The 21,425-nt window shown below is 38.9% G+C and overlaps 1 protein-coding gene across 3 annotated transcripts; it reads left to right on the forward strand.

Moving 5' to 3' along the window:
- Position 1: 1 nt before the first annotated feature.
- FBXL3 (F-box and leucine rich repeat protein 3) lies at positions 2-21,210 on the forward strand. 3 transcript variants are annotated; one of them, XM_006054104.4, is made up of 5 exons: positions 2-159; positions 5,335-5,686; positions 8,687-8,809; positions 11,826-11,997; positions 18,717-21,210. In XM_006054104.4, exons 2-5 carry the CDS (start codon positions 5,336-5,338, stop codon positions 19,358-19,360), a joined length of 1,290 nt encoding a protein of 429 aa, XP_006054166.1. In that variant the 5' UTR covers positions 2-159; position 5,335; the 3' UTR covers positions 19,361-21,210. The 3 variants fall into 3 exon arrangements, with proteins under 3 accessions (XP_006054166.1, XP_006054167.1, XP_025118524.1); XM_006054105.4 differs by lacking the exon at positions 2-159 and adding an exon at positions 281-662; XM_025262739.3 differs by lacking the exon at positions 2-159 and adding an exon at positions 356-486.
- The last annotated feature ends 215 nt before the right edge of the window (positions 21,211-21,425 follow it).

Genomic DNA, 21,425 nt, shown 5'->3' on the forward strand with positions numbered 1-21,425 from the left:
CGCCTCTCTAAACTTTCCACTTTCCACCGCAGACTCTTAGGCATCTAGCTGGCTCCAGCCCTCTCACGTTCGGCTTCAAGACGAAAAAAGAAACAAAACCCTAAAAGCCGCAGTCACGTTTCGGGGAGGAAGGCTGCCGACACTCCCCGGGGAACCAGGGTACGAGGCCCCTAGCCGTGCGGGACAGAGCGCGCTCCCGCGTGGGTGCGGCCCCTTCGAGTTCTCTGGCTCATCCTCCTGGAACTCGCTGCGGCGGACACGCGCCCGCCCCCCCTAGGCGGGGACGCGCCGCCGGGGGAAGCGCGCGGCCGCGAGCCCGGGCGCCATTTTGGTTTCTGTCTCTGGGCCGCGGCGCCGAGAACCTACGCGGTGGCTGCAGCTCCCTGCAGCCGTTCTTCTCCCGGCGACGAAGGGACCCAGGAGAAGGACACGGACGGCGCGAGACTGAGGAGGGCGGCTTCTCTCCGGGCAGCCAGAGCCGCAAAGGTGGAGCCGCGTTGGCGTCCCCCAGGCGACCAGCGCTTCGGATGCGGGCGGAGCGCGGGGGGCCGCGGCGGCGGGAGCGCGAGGCGCGGGGCCCGCGGGGCCTCATGTGAGAGCCGCGGGACCAGCCGCCCCCGGAGTCCGGGGTGGAGCGTGGGGGAAGCCGCCCTCGGCAGCAGGTAACGGCGGAGGGCCGGGGCCGGAGCCTTGCGGCGGCGGCGGGAACCGGGTAGGGTCGCGGAGGTGGGCGGGCCGGGGGCGGAGGGGAGGACACGGGGACCGAGGGGAGGACACGGGGACCCGAGAGTGCGCGGGCGGGACGGGGCGCCTGGAGCCTGTTTGGGGGCGTTGCCCCGCGAACCTGCTTCAAACATGTCAACAAGGCGTGGTGCGCGCGCAGCGCCCGGCGGCAGCCTCCGCGCGACGCCGCCGCAGCCGCGCCCGGGGCTCGCCGCACCTGGCGCCCGGCTTTGTGACTCTCGACGGGGCCTGGTGACCGACGCCCTAGAGCTCGCGCTCGGCCTGGCTTTGAGAAATGAGGGACATTAAGATGTCAAAACAGACCGCCCTGCGTAGGGCGCGGGAGACAAGTCTGGGAAAGCCAATTCGAGGAGGTGGCGCCGGAGGAGGGGAAACCTCGGATGCGCGTAGCCAAGTGGAAAAGTTGGTCAACTTGCGATGAGCAGCTTTTGCCCCTGCTTTGAGCGAGAGGAGCTCTTTTAGGTGGAATTGCAGACAGGGATCAGGAAAAAGCCTATTAGGTGATTGGCCTGCATCGCTGTGCTTAGAGATAAGCAGTTATTTCGTTGCTGAACATGTCCAATATCTCTCAGATCTTTCAGAATCTTTTTTTCTTCTCCTGAAATCTTTATAAAAATGCCACCAACTCCCAGTATCTACAAATGATCGGTGAACCAATTTTCACCACCCCACTCTAATACCATCTAGTTCTGAGCGTCAGACTGTCTGCACCCTTTCAGTCTTTGTATTCCAGCCGAAGAATGCATGTCATTTTTTGGTATTAGTCAAAAGCAGAGCATAAATGGAAAGGAAATGTGATGGCAAATAGGCTTTTTAGAGCTAAATACAAATGAGCTTTTAAAATTACTATGATCGCAGTGTACTAAAAAAACAATGAAGGGCACATAGCCAAGTGTTCTGTTAGGCTCTTCATCTGATGAGCAAAGTGACTGCTCCTTTCAGAGCGTATGGAAATGTGAAGAGTTAATACCATAATTCTCTGTGCTGCTCGATCAGGATGGAGTCTTTCGTCATTCCTTTGTTTTTTTGATGCTCCACAGGAGTATCAGTCTCACCGAATGCTTTTAGTGGCCCAAGTTGCATCGATTTTGGGGGGCCTGGAAAAGTCGCATTTTGAAGTGAACTGCCAGAGTCATGAAGCGGCCTAGTTTGGGTGCTCTCCTAAATCTAGGAGAGGTTGATCATCCATCTTCTCTGCACTCAAATTCTAGTGTGAGAGGGGTTTTCTCTTGGACTAAAAGTAAGAAGTCAACCAGTGACGTAAATTCTTTGCGGACTGTTAGATGCTTTAAGTTGTTTAACTGTCTTTATAGCACAGCTTCATGTGTAAATAGATTTAATAAAATACTTTTGAAGGCAGTGCAAATTTTTGCATGAATTGTCTTGGAAAAGATTTGACATTAAAATTTTTTCTTAGCTGCCCACTATGATCTGGTGTTTTTACACGTAAATGAGGGTAATACAGAAATATTTGTATTAGCATTTGGCCTTAAATTTTTGTTGTTGCTTTATATACTGTAATTCTGACATACTATGGTAGTCAAATATGACAGTTTAAAGACTAGTTTAGCTAGAGACTGTTGTTTAATTGCTAAGTCATGTCCTGCTCTTTGTGACCCAGTGAACTGCAGTCTCTGTCCATGGGATTTCCCAGGCAAGAATACTGGAGTGGGTTGCCATCTCCTTTGCCAGGGTATCTTCCTGACCAAGGATTGAACCCACATCTCCTGCAGTGGCAGGTGGATTTTTTTTTTTTTTAACCACTGAGCCACTAGGGAAGCCCTCTTTTTAATATGTCAGCTTTTGTTTTGTACTCCATTTGGAAAAATATTGAAATATACTTTTATTTAAAACAAGGATGCAATAGACAAAAGAAAGTATTTGTTGTTAGAATCAGCAGTGTATTAGCAAAGATAATTGTGTAAATAAGGTTGTCGTTTTATTTTTGTTTATGTATCCGTATGAATATTCCATCTTCAAATTGAATAGTTCTGGTTTTAGAAGACTTTTCTCCAGGAGTAGAAGATCAACATTCTGTAGTGAGCGGTAGAAATTATAAAAATAACTTCATTCTTTTTTGAATCTCAGTATCTCAAAATGCTGAGTAGTTTTAGGTAGTCAGAAGAGAAATTATAAACCCTGGGTAGCAAACTCTTTGTTCTTTGACCCAAATTTTATATGCTAAAATTAAAGTACGCCTTCAGGATAAGTTAAAGCAGAAAAATGGGTCATAATGACAGTGTTATCTCAACCTTTAGTGAGACATTATTCCTAGGAGAGTATTTTTTGTTTTAATACTAAAGATGATATTATAGATTATACATCTCTTCTCTAAACATATTGAAAAACGTATTCTTCGTTCCACATGTAAGGTTTAGTCTTCCATAAAACTAGCCTCTTGCTGTCACCTCTCCTTCTTTGTTTTCCCTTTCTCTTCCTCTGCACAGGAGAATATACATCATTTACTTCACTTAATGTATAGTTGGAAGTAGGAGTAATGGGAATAGGCAGTTTATTGCACATGTCCTAAGACCTCCTGGACTGGTCTTAACGGCATGAGAGCCAGGGCCCTCTGCGCCCAGTCCTCCTCCAGAGTTTTAGCTAGCTACTGGAAAGAAAGAGCCTGCAGAGATGTATTTGGTTGAGAGCCATGCGCGCGTATGTGTGTCCCACACAGGAATCAGAATTCTGACGTGCTGATGTGCCAGGAGAAGGGAGCTGGAGCTACAAGCCATCCTGTGTGAAAAAGCTGTGACTCTAAATCCAAACTGTACCTGCCAGAAACTGCTCTCTAGAGACAAAAGAATCGCAGGCTCTGAACTAAATAGAGGTACCAGTTAGTGGACTGCAGTTGCCCTCATTTAGGTAGAGCCTTCAGTAGTAAAATTTCCAGATAAAACAAGACCTTTTATCTGATTGCAGTGTAATTCATTGACATTAACAGGCATGTGTAAAGTTTAACAAAGCATATTGGCAAAAAAAATTCATTATGTAATCCCACCACAGTTGTTAAGCCCCAATTATGAATATAATATTATACAGTCCCACTATTACAGTTACTATATTAATGTGCTAATCTATTTCTAATGTGTTTTTCTCATACATGAGCTTGTGTTCTCACACATTCTCATATACACTTCATATTAAAATAAATTTAGGATCATTGTTTGCCTTCTGGCTGGAACCTCTGTTTCTACTTTAATGTTTTTAATACAAGACTACTTTCCTATACCTGAGTTCAGCAGCCATCGATGTCTCCTTTCAAAAGCCCTGCTGCTGCTGCTGCTACTAAGTCGCTTCAGTCATGTCCGACTCTGTGCGACCCCATAGACGGCAGCCCACCAAGCTCCCCCGTCCCTGGGATTCTCAAGGCAAGAACACTGGAGAGGGTTGCCATTTCCTTCTCTGATGCATGAGAGTGAAAAGTGAAAGTGAAGTTGCTCAGTCATGTCCGATTCTTAGCGACCCCATGGACTGTAGCCCACCAGGTTCCTCCATCCATGGGATTTTCCAGGCAAGAGTACTGGAGTGGGCTGCCATTGCCTTCTCCGTTCAAAAGCCCTAGTACTGTTTAATTCCTCACAAGATGCCAGTGTGTTTCTGTTATCCCCATTTTACAAATTGAAGCCCAGGAAAGTCAAGTAATTTGTTAATAGCCACATGAGCAATGAGAGGGAGAGCCAGGGAGCTCGATTCCAGAACCCAGTCTCCTTACTCACACTACTATTTTACGCCATTCCCTGGTGGCTCAGATGGTAAAGAATCCGCCTGCAATGCGGGAGACCCCGGTTCAATCCCTGGGTTGGAAAGATCCCCTGGAGAAGGAAATGGCAACCCACTCCAGTATTCTTGCCTGGAAATTCCACTCCTGTTGTACACCACCACCAGATCCAAGTGGAATGAGGGCAGTACCAATACATAGAATAAACACTCAGTTGTCATTCAGAAATGCAACTTGGATAAAACATTGCAACAGCTAGTGAAGTGTTGGAAGAAGCAGCCACATTCCAGAGCAAATTTGCACAGTAGAAATGAGTTTGCTCGTTTTAGGTGAAGTCTGGGTCTGGCAGTAACACACACGACAGGTACTCACTGTGAAAAGATCTGTCAACGACTTTGTTCAGATCCTTTCTGAACGTTCCTGTGGCTCTGGCTGCCATGAATTCAGAAACTCAGATATAGTAGGTATCCTTAGATGACTTTTAAGAAATCTTGAGGAAATGTCCCTGTAGGTTCTCTTTTGTATTTCTTAATAGCTGACTACAACTTTGAAAATATAAATGCATGGTTTGGTTTCAAAGCTATGATAAACTTCTTCCCCACATAGTACAGTGCAAATACACATGCTTAAAAGCACCTGCCAAAGATGTAAGGTTGTGAAATAACAGTTGGTCTCTACTGGTGTTTTTTAAATTATATTTTGCTTTGACGTTCTTCTCCTTAAATGCCTGGTCCAGTTCTCCTGCATGTTTATGTTTGTATTTATAGGCACATGTTACGCATATCTCAGCGACAGAAGAATGAATTTTGGATTTGTGTCTATTGAAAAGTTAAGTATAAAAAAAGAATGATGAATTTTTTTCTGAATAGGATGAAACGAGGAGGAGGAAGAGATAGTGGCCATGATTCATCAGAAGAAAGTATTGCCGAGAAATCCAAGAGACTGCGGACTGCAAGTGAGCATTCTCAGACTTGTGATTGGGGTAATCTCCTTCAGGACATTGTTCTCCAAGTATTTAAGTATTTGCCTCTTCTTGACCGGGCTCATGCTTCACAAGTTTGCCGCAACTGGAACCAGGTATTTCACATGCCTGACTTGTGGAGATGTTTTGAATTTGAACTGAATCAGCCAGCTACGTCTTATTTGAAAGCTACACATCCAGAGCTGATCAAACAGATTATTAAAAGACATTCAAATCATCTACAATACGTCAGCTTCAAGGTAATACTTTAAATCCTTCTTTTTAAAAATAAAGTGTATTTAGTGGCTTTTGTGGGGGCTTCCCAGGTGGTGCTAGTGGTAAAGAACCCACCTGCCAATGCAGGAGACAGATGCAGGTTCGATCCCTGGGTTGGGAAGATCCCCTGGAGGAGGGCATGGCAACACACTCCAGTATTCTTGCCTGGAGAATCCCATGGACAGAGGAGCCTGGAGGGCTCTAGTCCATGGTTTATCAGAGTCGGACATGACTGAAGCGACTTAGTATGTACGCATGCAGTGGCTTTTGTGTCCTAAACTGATATATTTTCCCTTGTTTTTAAACTATTGCCTTTCTGGGGAACGTGCTTAAAGATTTAGAGTAACTGTGTACTTTAGAGGCTGTCACAAATAACTATTGAGCTAAATTATTCCATTTTATTGTAAATCTTAATAATGTAAGTTATTTTCATAATTTCTTGAAAGCAGAAGCAACCATTAAATAAAGATAAATCATATACTGAAACTGTCACATAGAATTATTATAAACAAATTTGAGCCAAAAGAAATATATATTAGATGTAGAGGTTTTTATTAAAGCTTCATTTTAATAAAATAAAGTCTGAGTTTTGTTTATTGATGGCTTTGTGATATGGAGTTCCTTAAAGAGAAAGGAGATATAGAAACTCTATATAAAAAGTTTAGATGAATATATTTTAGAGAGAAATAGAAAAAGGTACATGAAAGATGCCAAAGAGAACTGTTTCTTTTCTTTGCCAGCAGGTTCATACTGGAAGTCAGGCAGTAAAGAGATAAATGAAGTGAGGTTGCTTTTTGAGAGGTTCAGAGAGGTCTAAAGAATCACAGGGGTGTGTGAGCAGGCTTGTCATGTTTTGTTCTGGGGATGAATAATGAAATACGGATACGTTCACTAAATCCTTAACACATCCTGTAATTACTGTTGAGTAACACATGAATACCTGATTTGCCATATGCAGCTGATGTTAAAACAGGTCAAGTTAAACCCAGATACTGCAGTGATTCTTAAGCCAGAGATCCTTGCCAAAACTAAAGTCTTGTCTGCTCCCGAGACTGTCGTTCTGTTTCAGCTGGAGATTGTGTGTGTGTTCTCTCATGTGTGTCACAGGAGGAGGAGAGGCCTGATGTTGGGAATCGGTGGGTGTCTTATGGCTGTCTTTCCAGAAAACTACCCAAAGACACTTAGGCCACAGAGTGAAGGATTGCTAGGTTTAGCGAGTAAAAATAAGAGATGCCTAATGGATTTCAGGTAATCTGTGGCTAACTGTCAGTGCAAATATCCCTTGCATTATTTAAGTAAGTAAGTAAAGTCACTCAGTCGGGTCTGACTGTGACCCCACGGATGGTAGCCTACCAGGCTCCTCTGTCCATGGGATTTTCCAGGCAAGGATACTGGAGTGGGTTGCCATTTCCTCCTCCTTGCATTATTTGGGATATCTAATGCTTAACTGGATGACTTGGATGTTATGTCTCAACCCTAGCTGAGGGCAAGGCTGGGGGAATGGTGGGAGATAGAACAAACAAAAATCCAGGAACTCCTCATGTGTTGTCCCTTTCTTGCCTGCCCATGAGGAAACCTGAAGAGCCTTCTCCTTGGTTTCAGTCATCTTTGAGTTGTCTAAAAGTGTTCTTACGGTAAATCCTATAACAAGATGAGTATAATACATTAATCTCCTAGGTCTAAAGACCAATTCCATCCAGTGGATTGGCTGTTTCAGTGTTACCCTGTGGCACAGCTCAACTGTATCCAACTTGTATAACCATCACAAAATCATTTCTCCTATAAGTTTAAGCATTTTTTTTTTAGGGATTGTTTATTTTTCTGAGGAAATTTCTGATTTCCAAAAACACACCCCAAGATCCTTCTGAGCTCTCCTGATAATATTTGTGTTTAATTCATCACTGACTGTAGGCCAAAGAATCTTGTAGTCAGAGTTATTAATGTAAAATCATGGTTCTCAAACTTTATGTGCATCAGAAATGCCCGGAGTACTTCTTAAGACAAGGATTGCTGGGTTCCTCCCCACCCCCATCCCCGTTTCTGATTCATGTGGTCTGGATTGGGCATGAGAGTGTGCATTTCTAACAGGTTCCCTGATGATGTTGTTGCTATTGGTTCAGGACCACAGCAGTTCTCAAAAGAACCACTGGTATAAAGAAACTTAGCCAAAGAATAAAAATAGCTCTGAAACTGTAATGTAAATCGGTGCATCAGTTTTACAGCAGGATCTTCAGAATATTTTTGGGTTAAGGTAAGGTACATCAATCTGGAAATTAAAGAAATGATGTTACTTTTAACTACACTGTTTAAGGTGCTTTATAGCCTGGGGGACAACTTCCTTTTTTGAAAGAAGAGCTCCTTCTGTCATTAAGGAACTTTTTGGTCATGTTTCCCTTCCCCTCCAGGAAAGGTCTGTGCAGAAGAGTATATGGCCGCAGTGTATGGGCACTTCTTGTTTGGTTCAGCTTTTCATGTTTGACTAGTTGGAGACCCTTATTTTACTTCACATTCATGTTTCAATTAATAACATTAATGATGAATCCCAGGTTGTGATTTACCTGAATCTCTTGAGTAAATACTCATTCAGTTTGGTTTAAAGCATTTGTACCGTTGGCACTGTATTTACATGTATGATATGATCCACTACCAAATATATGATTATTTTCCAAAGATTATAAATTTATGTTTACACTAGGTTTTACAGTCCATTTGGAATAAATCAACTTAATAGCTAAGTGCTTTTAATATTAAGTAAGTATCTTATCACGGTCAAAGTTAAGTCTTGACAGTTGCCCTTATAATTTTTCAGGGGGATTCAGAAAAGGCTGACATTGTATGTGAGGGTAGATGATTGAAAGGATAAATATTAATTCTTTAAATTATAATGCAGTAAACTAATAACTGTATTTCTTGCTTTTGTAAAGTTAAAATGTACACAGAGAAATGTGACCATATTCATGTGTAAAGGATGTTTCTTTTCTCAGGTGGACAGCAGCAAAGAATCAGCTGAAGCAGCTTGTGATATATTATCACAACTTGTGAACTGCTCTTTAAAAACACTTGGACTTATTTCAACTGCTCGGCCAAGCTTTATGGATTTACCAAAGGTATCTCCTGTTTTTTTTTTTTTTTTTTAATTAGTTTTTACTGAGAAATCCAGGGAAACTCTACCCATTTCTTGCATTTATAGTGGGAATATAAGAAAAGTGCTGCGTGTATATTGAAAAACCAGTTACTATTTATAATGTTAAATCTTAAATGATTTTTTTTTCCTGTTTTTGAATCACTTTGTGCTTTTTGGGTAATGTTAAAAAGTGATTGAATTTGCAGAGGATTCTATATGAAATACTGAAATAGACTAAGTAAAACTGAGATATAAGCATGTTAGAAGAAAAGAGACATATATCAATAGATGCTCTTTTTTGGACTTTCAGAGCAGATTGGTGAGATTATAATGAAAGAAAAGTAGTGCCAGTATTAAGAGCAGATGGAGCTCACTTAGAAAATCTTTTGTTCATTGTGTAAAGATTGCTTCTTGAGCACAGTTAATATTAGTAGTTAGGATTAATTTACAGATTTTATTTAAAACTTTTTTTGGTGAAATTTATATTCATAATTTTATATTCACATATATGTTCTAACTTGCTCCTGCATGTAATTAGAAATAGTCTCTTTCTCTAATACTTATTCTCTTAAAATAGAAAAATAAGTGTGCATTTTCAGAAAGACAACTAATGAAGTCCCTGTGTATGTCAGCTCATATTCTGTAGGTTAGTATCCAGCAGTAAATCATAAGGTTTTATCAGAGTACACCACAAGCTAAAATATAGACATCTCTTTAAACACCTGATCGTTGAATTTACTAGGATGATTCAGGAAGACATACACCTCTTTTTATTGCAGCACTACACAGATAATGTGTTTTTTACAAATTGAAGATTTGTGGCAACCCTGTGTCAAACAAGTCTATTGATGTCATTTTTCCAACAGCATTTTCTCACTTCATGTCTCTGTGTGCCATTTGGGTAATTCTTGAAGTATTTCAGACTTTTTCATTATTATTATATTTGTTATGGTAATCTATGATCAGTGATCTTTGACATTGCTATTGCAAAAAGATTACAACTTGCTGAAGACTTAGGTGATAGCATATTGTAGCAATAAAGTATTTTTTAATTAAAGAATATACATTGTTTTTTAAATGTAATGCTATTTACACTTAATAGACTATAGCATAGTGTAAACAGTACTTTTATATGAAGTGGTAAACAAAACTTGTGTGACTTGCTTTATTGTAATAGTTGCTTTGTTGTGGTGATTCGGAACCGATTCCTGCGTTATCTGAGTTATGTTTGTGTTACTAGCTTGAATGCATATTATAACCCAGGTTGTTCAATAAACGGTCAGTAACAGGTGTATCACAGGTTGATTTCAAAGTCTCAATAAGGTACATTTGAGATAAATTATTTCCTCATGTAAAATAAGGGAAATGGGCAAGAGTCTGCTTGTGTCAACATTTTCAGATTCTGAGGACATGAGTTCAGTCATGTGGTTCTCAAACTGAATATGCATACCAATCATCTTTGAAACTTCTAAACTTTGGATATTCCTAGTCCCAAATTTGTTTTTCTTAAGAGCAGTCCAGGTGGTTCTGATTATGATGATTCAGGGCCCTCACTCTTAAGAGGCACCGAGTTACATGGTATAGTAGTGCCTTGTTTAAGCTTCATGTGGGAAATGAAATCATCTGAATTGGTTTTTCTATTACATACTGTAGTTAGAAAGCTATAAACATACGGTATATATAGGCTATACCATGCTATAAGGAATGTTGGATATAATTTCCTTTTTTCTCATTACTCAGGATGGTCACTATGCATATATAGTACTAATATTGTACTTTCCTGTCATTTTGGTTTGGGGAACTGGGGGTGCGTCTGGACTGCTTGCTTCCTCATTCAGTAAGCATAGGATACTTATGCTCTTTTCATTCTTTTCCTGTTAATGGCTTTTGTAGAAGGTTGAAATAGGCTGTTGATACATCTTGGAAATCCTGAGAGAACTGAAGAGATCATGAAAGAAGCGTATTTGACCAGAGCTAACTCTGAGGGAAGTGGGAAAAAGGAAGGCAGAGATGGAGTCATGCATATACTAATGTTGTGTGATCGTAGAAGATACAGTTGAATTTGATATGGAAATCCAGTTAGGAGAAAGACATTAACATTTAAGTTGTTGAACAGTTACTTAATCAAAATTTAAATAGTTATTTAACCACAATAGGAAAAAGTAATTTAGGAAATGTGACCAAAAAGATAATGTTTCTTGTACTTTCTTGGCTACTAGCCTGCCCTTATCTCTTTCTCTGGTGTAGTGAGTCCATTGGATATGGCTTATTAGCTCTGATTCAGAGTCCCATACTTTGTGCTTTAATTCTGGTTTCCCTACAATGGTTCCTTTAGGTCAGATTCTGTGTCCAACAGGATATTATAATTATTATATAGAATATTTTATAATAAAGTATAGATTATTAATTGGTACATTGACAGTATAATTTAACATATTTAAAGGAATTTTAAATTTGGAATTTTTACTTAGTTATGATTTTTATTATTTTAGAATCAAGTTTTATATGAGCTTCCATATTCTAAATAAGTCTTATATAGCGTCTTAAGTTCATTGACTTTAATTTTTGATGATTATGCTAATAGCTGTTACTATTTTAATGGTCATTACTGTCACCAAAAAAGAATGCAGTTCGGTGTTAAATACACTGGAGCAGGGTTTCCAGAGAAGGTGATGTGAAGTGTCTGAGAGGCTTTCTCATTCAGGGTTCCACAGTTCCTCTGCTTACTGACCAGTGACTGTTGTGACTCAGAGACCCCTGTCCTGAGGCTTGAAATCTTTTTTTCCCCAGATAAAAAGGCCCTTTACAAAGATGACAGGTCACCCCTCTCTACCATATTCCTACCATATTCCCTCAACAGAGGGAGGGCTGCTGCTACCCCAGAACAGTTACAAATGCATCATCAGGGTTCAGATGAACTAGATATGTATTATATGAAGACCCTTCAAGTCTCTGTTTGTAAAAACTGAAGTGGTGTTTTCATTGTTTTTGTTTTTCAGTCTCACTTTATCTCTGCACTGACGGTTGTGTTTGTAAACTCCAAATCCTTGTCCTCGCTGAAGATAGACGACACGCCAGTAGACGACCCGTCGCTCAAAGTCCTCGTGGCCAACAACAGTGATACGCTCAGGCTGCTCAAAATGAGCAGCTGCCCTCATGTCTCTCCAGCAGGTGCGGTGCTGTTTTGCCAGATATTTTAGTAAAATGTATTGTGTTTATCAAATTAAGGAGCATTCATAATTACTGACCTTGAAGGTGGGTTCATAGGATTTATTTCCTCTGTATTGCATAATATTTTTAATGTAAACAGTAGCGTAAATTCTGTAGCATTCCTAACCTAGACACTTACTTTCAACTTTTCTAATCTCCTTTGGCAGTCGTGTCCAACCTGTGCCAGAAAATATATAAATTAAAAAAATAAAAGGAAGGGACGGTATGAGGTCGGCCTGAGATGGCCATTTTGGTGAAGTAGACTTTTCTCAAATCGTGGTTGAGCTAACAGGGTAGTTTTGAGTCATAGCAATCTCACAAATGCTTTTCGTTTCATGACATAGAGAAGAGTTGTGCTGAAGTCATTACCTCACATTTTGCAAGATAACCTTTTCCAAAGTTGAGTTTTGGAGCTGAAAGCCCATCAAATGGAGGAGTAGCATTATTAAAGCTCTTTTCAGCTTTTCTTGCATAACTTAAGCATTATTACATTATTTAGTTTGAGAGCATTTAAATTCCAAATGGTTTGTATTGTAAAATGATTATAAACCTACAGTTTGTGTTAGTCTCACGCTTCAGTCCTGACTTGCCCTCCTACTGCTGACATCTCTCCCATCCCTTCAGCTGTGTTATTTGGGAAATCTGTTTTGATCTCTTAACAGAATACTTCCCCCCCTTCTTGCTGTTACTGAAGCCTGGCCTTCCCCTAAGAAAATGATTCCTTGTCGGACGGATATTACTTCCTGTCCTTCCTTGTCTCCCACATGGAGAGTCTGGTTGATGGGAATGGTGACGTCTGTGTATTGTGGTGTTTTCTAGCTTTTTTTTGCCACTTCTAGATTATCACTGACGGTGATAACCTAAGTATAATTAGAAGTTAAGAAGATTGGGCTTTGGCAATTCCTTCTTATTGTGATCTTAGTCACATTTTACTGTCCACTGTATAGAGAGTATAGTCCATGCTCTATAGCTTCATAGTATACAAAGTTCTTTGTATCCTGACCTTCACCTCTCTCTGCTTTTTACTCACATGCAGCTTTTATTTGAGTCCTAGATAATGACAGTTCTTTGTACATGTGTTTGGTCAGTATACTGTACCTTGAGGAATACCTTTAACAAATTTCTTTTTTTCATTTCTTAATCTGGCTAACTCCAGTCCAGCCTTCAAAATTTAGTTCATGTGTTCCACTTTTTTCTTTCTCCTGTCTGGTTTAGAACCCCCACCTACTATTTCCAGAGCACTCTGAATGTAACCTGTAGTACTTACACACTGTATGAGAGCCTTTGGGTCTTTGGTTTCTCCGTGAAACTGAGTTCATTATTCTCTTTATCCTGGTACATCCCATGTTCGTTTATTTTTATTAAATATATATATCAATTCTCATAGTATAAGCTTGCTTGATCTTACCAAGCTTGAATGGCATTTGGATTAGTTGTTTGGTAAAGAGAGAGCTTTCCTGTAATATTCTTTAAGAATATAAGCGTAGAGGGTTTTAATTTCAAATTTAATACTTGTGTGTATTCTTTCTGTTCATGTTTTGCATATTTAGATGGTTACTTTCTCTAAATTGAAATTAAAGAACTGTTTTATATGCTTTCTTCACGGAACAGTTTTTCAGTTCAGTTTTTATCAAACAATTGTTCCCATTTCATACAGTCCTTACAATTGTCTGTTGCCGGACCTCTAAGTACCATTTGACACCAGTGACTGTTCTTTTTGTTTATTTAAAAATTTTTAATTGGAAGACTTATTTTAAAAATTTTAATTGGAGGATAATTGCTTTATAGTGCTGTTACTTTCTGCTGTGTAACAGCATGAATCAGCCGTAAGTACATTTATCTACCCCCGTGTGAGCCTCCCCGCCCCTTGCATCATCCTTCTGTATGATAGTTCGTGATTTTCCTCCTTCCTCTCTGATTGTTCCCACTCTGTATCCTTTGCTAGTTTCTCTTTTCCTTCCTTAAATTTTGGTGTCTCCCTGTGTTTTGTACTGGGCCCTTTGTTATTTTACTCTGTAAACCCCGGGCTGTATCATCTTCATCAGCAGCTTCAGTTATGTTCTGTATGTATGTTAACGCCTCCTCCTTTAGTGTTTCTGGAACTCCAAAGCTATGTGTTGAACTGCCGATGACTCAGTGTCTCTAGACTGTCTCTATGGTATGTCAGACTAATGATCATCCTTTCCCCTTTTTGAAGTCTCTTACATCTCCCTTTTTACCATCTCAGTGAACGGCACTGCTTGTTTCGTTATCAGGGACCTAATAGACATTCTTGAATTCTAGTACCCTTACTTTTACATCCCTGTAGTCACTGAGGTCTGGCAACTCCATCACTGATAATAGGCTTTAAATCTCTGTGCTGTGGACTGAATTTGTGTTGTTCTCCTCACCTCCTGCCCCAGTTCACATGTTGACACCCTACTCCCCAGTGTGATGGTGTCTGAAAGTGGGTTGGGAGTTATTTGGAGAAATCTCTTTGGGATTAGTGCTTTTCTAAGAAAGAATAGGAAAGATATCTGGTCTCTCTGCCATGTGAAGACACAGCAAGAACATGGCCATCTATTAGCCAGAAAGAGTTCTGGCCCTCGCAGAACCCAGCCTTTCTGGCTCCTTGATCTTGGACTTCCAGCTTCCAGAAATGGGAGAAATAAATGTTCATTGTTAAGCTACTCAGTCTGTGGTATTCTGTTAAGCAGCTGAAATTAACGCACTGCTTTCCTTCATCTCTAATCTAGCTCAGTGAGTGCCCTTGTGAGTACCCTCTTAACTGATTTCCTAACTTGCAGCCTTGCTCTTTTCTAATTTGATTTCCACGGTAGCACCAGAGTAATCTTTCTAAAATAGAAATTTGATTTTTTTTTTTTTTTTAACTCCAGTTTCCTTCAAAACTTCTCACTATGCTTTACATAAGATCCAAACTCCTTACTGAGGCTGACAAGGTGTCCCATATGATTTGGTCCTTGTCTATTGGGTTTCAGTCTTTGACATACTCTCTTATTTACATATTACATGTTGTGTTCCCTTCATTTCTTAGAATGCTTGTGTTTTTGTCCATGTCTGAGTGTATGCACAGGAAATAACCATTAATTTCCCTTGTCTACTTGCCTTTTGCCTTTGCTTGATTCTTCTAATTCTGTAGGTCTGTGATAGTTCTGGAAATTCTTCCCTAATTTCCTTGTTAACACTAGCAGAGTGTTCTTGTTTAATTATCTGCTGGCTTTCTGTTAGGATAAGGATGTTTTGTTCCTGTTGACTCTATCATCCTAAAACCAATTCTTAACATTTAAGACACCCAGTAATTACCAGCTGAACTAATGAACATTTAGCTACTTAGTTTTCTTTCTTGTTGATAGGCCAACAATTGCCTCATAGTTCTTCTATGGTTGAATATTTGTTTCCACTATTTCCTTTGATTTAAAAAAAATGAACTGTTTTGCACGTAGTTTTACTTCTGTTAATTCCTTCCTTTGGTCAAATTAAATAAAGAAGTGGAAGAGCTAGGTCAAAGAGTTTAGATTTTTTTTTTAAGTTTCTTGCTGTGTTTTTTTCCAAAATGAGTTGGATGAATTTATGCACCACCACCCGTGTAATAGTTTTATTGAAATGGAATTCACGTATGATACAGTTCACAGGGCGTTCATCACTTCAGTCAGTTTTGGAACACTTTCACTACCGTCCCATGTCCCGCTTAGCTGTCACCCTCCAAAACGTTAGCCCAGCCAGTCCTAGGCAGTCCCTGATCTACTTCTGTCTCTGTAGATGTGCCTCTTCTGGACATTTCATGTAAATGGAATCATATGTGGTCCTTTATGACTGGCTTTCTTTCACTTAGCCTTACGTTTTCAAGGTTCATCCATATTGTAGCATGTATAATATTTCATTTCTTTTTCTTGCCAAATGATATTCCACTATATGAATAATAACCATATTTTTCTATTGATCAGTTGATGGATATTTGGGTTGTTTACACCTTTTGATTATTACAAATAATGCTGCTATGCAAATTTATATATAGGTTTTTGTATGGGCATATCATTTAATTTCTCTTGGGTGTATAACGATTGGAACTGCTGAATCATATCGTAACTCTGTGCAGGCATTTGAGAAACTGCTGGACTGTTTTCCAAAGCAGCTGTGTCCTTTTGCATTTCTACTAGCAGTGTTTGAGGGCTCCAGCTTTTTGACCCCTCTTCAACATGTATTGTCTGTCTTTGATGATGGCTATCCTGGTGAATGTAAACTGGTATCTTGCTGTGGTTTGATATGTATTTTCTTGAATTCTCAGATGTCTTTTCCTGTGCTTATCGACTATTTGTACATCTTCCTTGGAGAGGTGTCTACCTGGATTCTTTGCTTACATTGTAATTAGGTTATTTGTCTTACTGAATTGTAATAATGTACCAGTTTTATCTTTGTCATTGTTTTCTGTTAAATATTTAAACACTTGTAACTGTGTGTTAGTTTTCTCTTGCTGCATATTTAACAAATGCAAATTTAGCAGGTCTTTGTTAGCACCTCAGTTCTTTAGGTGAAAACTGGAGGCATGGCTTGGGTTTCTCTGTTCAGTCACAGAAGCTCTGAATCTGACTTCCTCTTTTGCAGCCATCTAGAGGAGACTGTTTATAGGGCTCATGTGATTAGATTGGGATCGCCTGGCTAATCTTATTTTACAGCTAACTGTGCTATTTATAGCACTACATACTCATGGGAGTGCTCACCGTTACCACATGAACAGTTTTCAGAGGTTACAGCATGACATCTTGAGGACAACTTTTAGAATCATGCCTGTCACAGCTGTTTTAGTAGTTATTAAGGATACCTCAAAGTTTCTTTCATTTGCATTTTGCTTACCATTACCTGTGTGTTTCTTTTTAGATGAAGCTTTATGTGATTGCAAAGAAGAGAGATGTATTCACGTTAACTTGGGTGATCAGGGTTTATTTCAGAGTATATATACACACCTTGTGGAGAATAGAAGCTTGGCAGCTGAGAAGTGAAGCACAGATGGCTTTTACTCCCTCTCTGGTGACTCTCTCGTACTCGTGATTCACTTTATCACTGCACTGATTCCACTGCCTACATTCTCCTCCCACTGCTTCGTAAAAGCTCTGGCTTACTGGTGACCTCTGTCTTGTCACTTTCTGGGCAGTAGGTGACCACATGCACTTAGGAGTCACCCAGTCTGTTTGAATTCCAGCTTTGCTATCTTTAGCTAGCTGACTCGACTTTAAAATAGAAAAGATACTGATTTTTCTAGATTTTTTGGGGGGTACTTGTAGGATAACATATCTAGGACCTGACATGTCATACTTGTACTATAAACAGTAGATCGTACGTTGTGTGTTTTATTTCCTATCCTTGTTTCTAAACACAGGAAAGAAAGGGCTTGAGTTTGTCATTTATCAAGTAGTAAAAGGGTGTCTCTTTGGGGCAGAGTTCTTACAGTAGGCCACTTCAGAGATCAGAAACCAACCTTTGGTAAAACCTGCTCCTGCTCGGGGTTTTGAGTAGTTTTGAAGCATAGCGCCTGAAGTATAAGGAACCAGTTAAAGAATGGTTAAGAGCTTTCTGAGAATGTTAGAGCTTTAAAAATTATAATGTATATTTCCATTAATGTTAACTGAGCAATTTTCTTTTCATTCATCTAGTGATATCTCAATATTTTTTTTTCTTACAAATTTGACAAGCCTGTATTAGTAGTTAAACTGTTTGCTCATTTGATGGAAATCTTTTTAAAAAATTTTCTCAGATATTTCATATTGTTAACGTAAGTCATTATATCTGATTTTATCTTATTTTTTCATTATTAGATTTTTTTTTAATTTTATTTTTAAACTTTACAATATTGTATTGGTTTTGCCAAATATCGGAATGAATCCGCCACAGGTATACATGTGTTCCCCATCCTGAACCCTCCTCCCTCCTCCCTCCCCATACCATCCCTCTGGGTCGTCCCAGTGCACCAGCCCCAAGCATCCAGTATCGTGCATCAAACCTGGACTGGCGACTCGTTTGATATATGGTATTATATGTATTTCAATGCCATTCTCCCTTATCATCCCACCCTCTCCCTCTCCCACAGAGTCCAAAAGACTGTTCTATACATCAGTGTCTCTTTTGCTGTCTCGTATACAGGGTTATTGTTACCATCTTTCTAAATTCCATATATATGCGTTAGTATACAGTATTGGTGTTTTTCTTTCTGGCTTACTTCACTCTGTATAATAGGCTCCAGTTTCATCCACCTCATTAGTACTGGTTCAAATGTATTCTTTTTAATGGCTGAGTAATACTCCATTGTGTATATGTACCACTGCTTGCTTATCCATTCATCTGCTGATGGACATCTAGGTTGCTTCCATGTCCTGGCTATTACAAACAGTGCTGCGATGAACATTGGGGTACATGTGTCTCTTTCAATTCTGGTTTCCTCAGTGTGTATGCCCAGCAGTGGGATTGCTGGATCATTATTAGATTTTTGAATGTCAGAAAATGTTTTAGCCTCTTTTCAGTGATCAAATAAATTTGTGTGTATGACTTTCTGCGGGTTCAATTGGTGCACCTAAATTTTATAAGTTGTATAGTAAATGTGGTGAAATCTTATTGTAGGACATGTACTTATATTTTTGAACAGATGATGAACAAAACTTTATAAATAATTGGGTCTTTTTTCTTTCAAGGTATCCTGTGTGTGGCTGATCAGTGTCATGGCTTACGTGAACTGGCCCTGAATTACCACTTGTTAAGTGATGAATTACTGCTTGCTTTATCTTCTGAAAAACATGTTCGATTAGAACATTTGCGCATTGATGTAGTCAGTGAGAATCCGGGACAGACTCACTTCCATACCATTCAGAAGAGCAGCTGGGATGCTTTCATCAGACATTCACCCAAAGTGAACTTGGTGATGTATTTTTTTTTATATGAAGAGGAATTTGATCCATTCTTTCGGTATGAAATACCTGCCACCCATCTTTACTTTGGGAGATCAGTAAGCAAAGATGTGCTTGGCCGTGTGGGAATGACATGTCCTAGACTAGTTGAACTGGTAGTGTGTGCTAATGGATTACGGCCGCTTGATGAAGAGTTAATTCGCATTGCAGAACGTTGTAAAAATTTGTCAGCTATTGGACTAGGGGAATGTGAAGTCTCATGTAGTGCCTTTGTTGAGTTTGTGAAGATGTGTGGTGGCCGCCTGTCACAATTATCCATTATGGAAGAAGTATTAATTCCTGACCAAAAGTATAGTTTGGAGCAGATTCACTGGGAAGTGTCTAAGCATCTTGGCAGAGTGTGGTTTCCAGACATGATGCCCACTTGGTAAGGGCCAGATGACCTAGGGCATGAAGAACAGCACCTTAATTTTAACATACTGTATTATAATAAAAGTTTATTTCCGGTAGGTCTGATACAGTTCTTCTATTTTGTGGCACAGAAATTTGATACCTTCGTTGAGTATATAAGGGTTGTATTTTGGAAGACTCATGGCCCAGTTTTGGTCAGAAAACTTAATCTATTTCTCTAATATCAATCAGATCTCAGATAATTAAAAAGTGATTCAGATCTGAAATAACCAGTAATAAAGATTAAATATTTTATAGTCTGAAGGAAACAAATCCTATACATTGTAATATCTAATAAGTAAGTACTAATAAGTTTTCCAAAATATTCTCTATGCATTTTTTTAAAAAATGTAAACTTGACATTTTAGGGTCTTCAGTTATACATACACCTGTTATAAGGTGTTTAATATAGCTCAGGAAAGAGCGTTTTGTGAGAAAACTTTAGGATATATTGAATCTCATGAAGAAGATTGGTTGGATGTTCTAAAATGTTGCAGAGCTATTTAAAGAGGTATATGTAGTTAATTGGAACACTTAAACTGATGTCACACAGGGATTATTACAGAAAGATAATACATAGAGCCAAGATCAAATTAAAGGAAAATAAGTGGACTAGAAGGGAGGCAATGTTTAGCTTTGTGTAAAGTTTTAGGATTGCTCTATAATCTGCTAAACTATTATCAGTTCTTTTCTGTGATACATTACCATGTATGTGGCACTTGGGGCATCATATGTAGAGTAAGGAATGCTTTACCAGTTCTTCTTGGGTTTATCTTTGTTTAAACTAGTTTTGAAGCATTATATAATAATTGAAATGAGAAGCTTATGTATTTCAAAAAACCAAATTGAAATAAAGGTAGAACTTAAAAATGTTTATAAATTGTTTCCATGAAAGAATATTAGTCTCCAGTGAATTTTAGTGATGGCTCATTTTTACATTTTCAAATTACATAGTTATGTAAGTAGAATTTTCAAAAAATTACAAAAGGATCACCAATGTACAGTTCAGCATAAACAGTAAATTTAAAAGAGCATATATTTAAGTTCATAATCACATTTTTGAGTAACTATTGCTCAGTGGACTGGAAAATTTTAATAGAAAAATGTGTTTTGTGGTTGTTAATTTGGTTACACTGGTATTTTACATTATTTAAGTTAGGTAGCATTTTTACTACTTTCATATGAATAAGGTAATGTATACATTGTAGAAACTGTAAAAATACTAGGTTTGGGGCTCTCTTTGGTTTTTAGGTATTATATAAACCTTGATTCTGGGCACTAGCGCTGGTAGAAGTTCCCTCCTAGGGGAGATCAGAAGTGATCTACCCCAGTGCATACATTAGTGCTTGAAACGTAGGAAGCACCTTGGTAGATATGGAAGCCAAGTCTTATGAATCTATTTTTCAAATAGATCACCTTCCTAAGAATAAAAGTGATTTTCTAAATAATTTGTGCTTTCAAAAGTGATGGTATTCTGACCACATATAAATGGAAGAAAAAAGGCTGATCTAGATATGGAAATTAAAAGCAATTATTATATATTCCTCCCTCTTACTAAACTTAAGTAAAAAAGCTTGGATTGTACAAGAAATACCTGTTAGTGGATAAGGCTTTTTTCTTTGAAAAACTTTGGGAAATGGATTTGACAGTATGTAATCAGTTCTACTAACCAAAGCTTTATTTGGAAATGTACTTTTTGTACAAATTGAATTATATAATGCTTGAAATACTTTTGTCACTTTATAAGCAAAATGCATAGCACTTAATTTGTTTATACTGTAAAGTATATGTTAAATGCTTTTATCAATTTGAGAATAAAGATAGTTACTAATGCTGTTGTATTATTAGTTTTTTAAAACTGATGTTAAAACAAGTTAGATTTATGGTTTTAGTTTCAAATCCATATTTGATGGATATAATGTTAAATAATGTATATGATAGGATGGTTTGTTTTTAAATTGAAGATACAAGATTAGGCACTGAGAATAAGCATTTATAAAACAGACTGTTCAGAAATAGAATTCTTAGGATCCTTGAAACCAGCTA

The sequence above is a fragment of the Bubalus bubalis genome, chromosome 13 (assembly GCF_019923935.1).
Source record: "Bubalus bubalis isolate 160015118507 breed Murrah chromosome 13, NDDB_SH_1, whole genome shotgun sequence".
Taxonomy (NCBI): domain Eukaryota; kingdom Metazoa; phylum Chordata; class Mammalia; order Artiodactyla; family Bovidae; genus Bubalus; species Bubalus bubalis.

Bases quoted from the DNA above. Each gene is read 5' to 3' on its own strand.
- FBXL3 (XM_006054104.4), top strand. From the start codon at position 5,336: ATGAAACGAGGAGGAGGAAGAGATAGTGGCCATGATTCATCAGAAGAA. The intron at 5,687-8,686 runs GTAATACTTTAA...TTCTTTTCTCAG, and splicing joins TACAATACGTCAGCTTCAAG to GTGGACAGCAGCAAAGAATC. The intron at 11,998-18,716 runs GTGCGGTGCTGT...TTTTCTTTCAAG, and splicing joins CCCTCATGTCTCTCCAGCAG to GTATCCTGTGTGTGGCTGAT.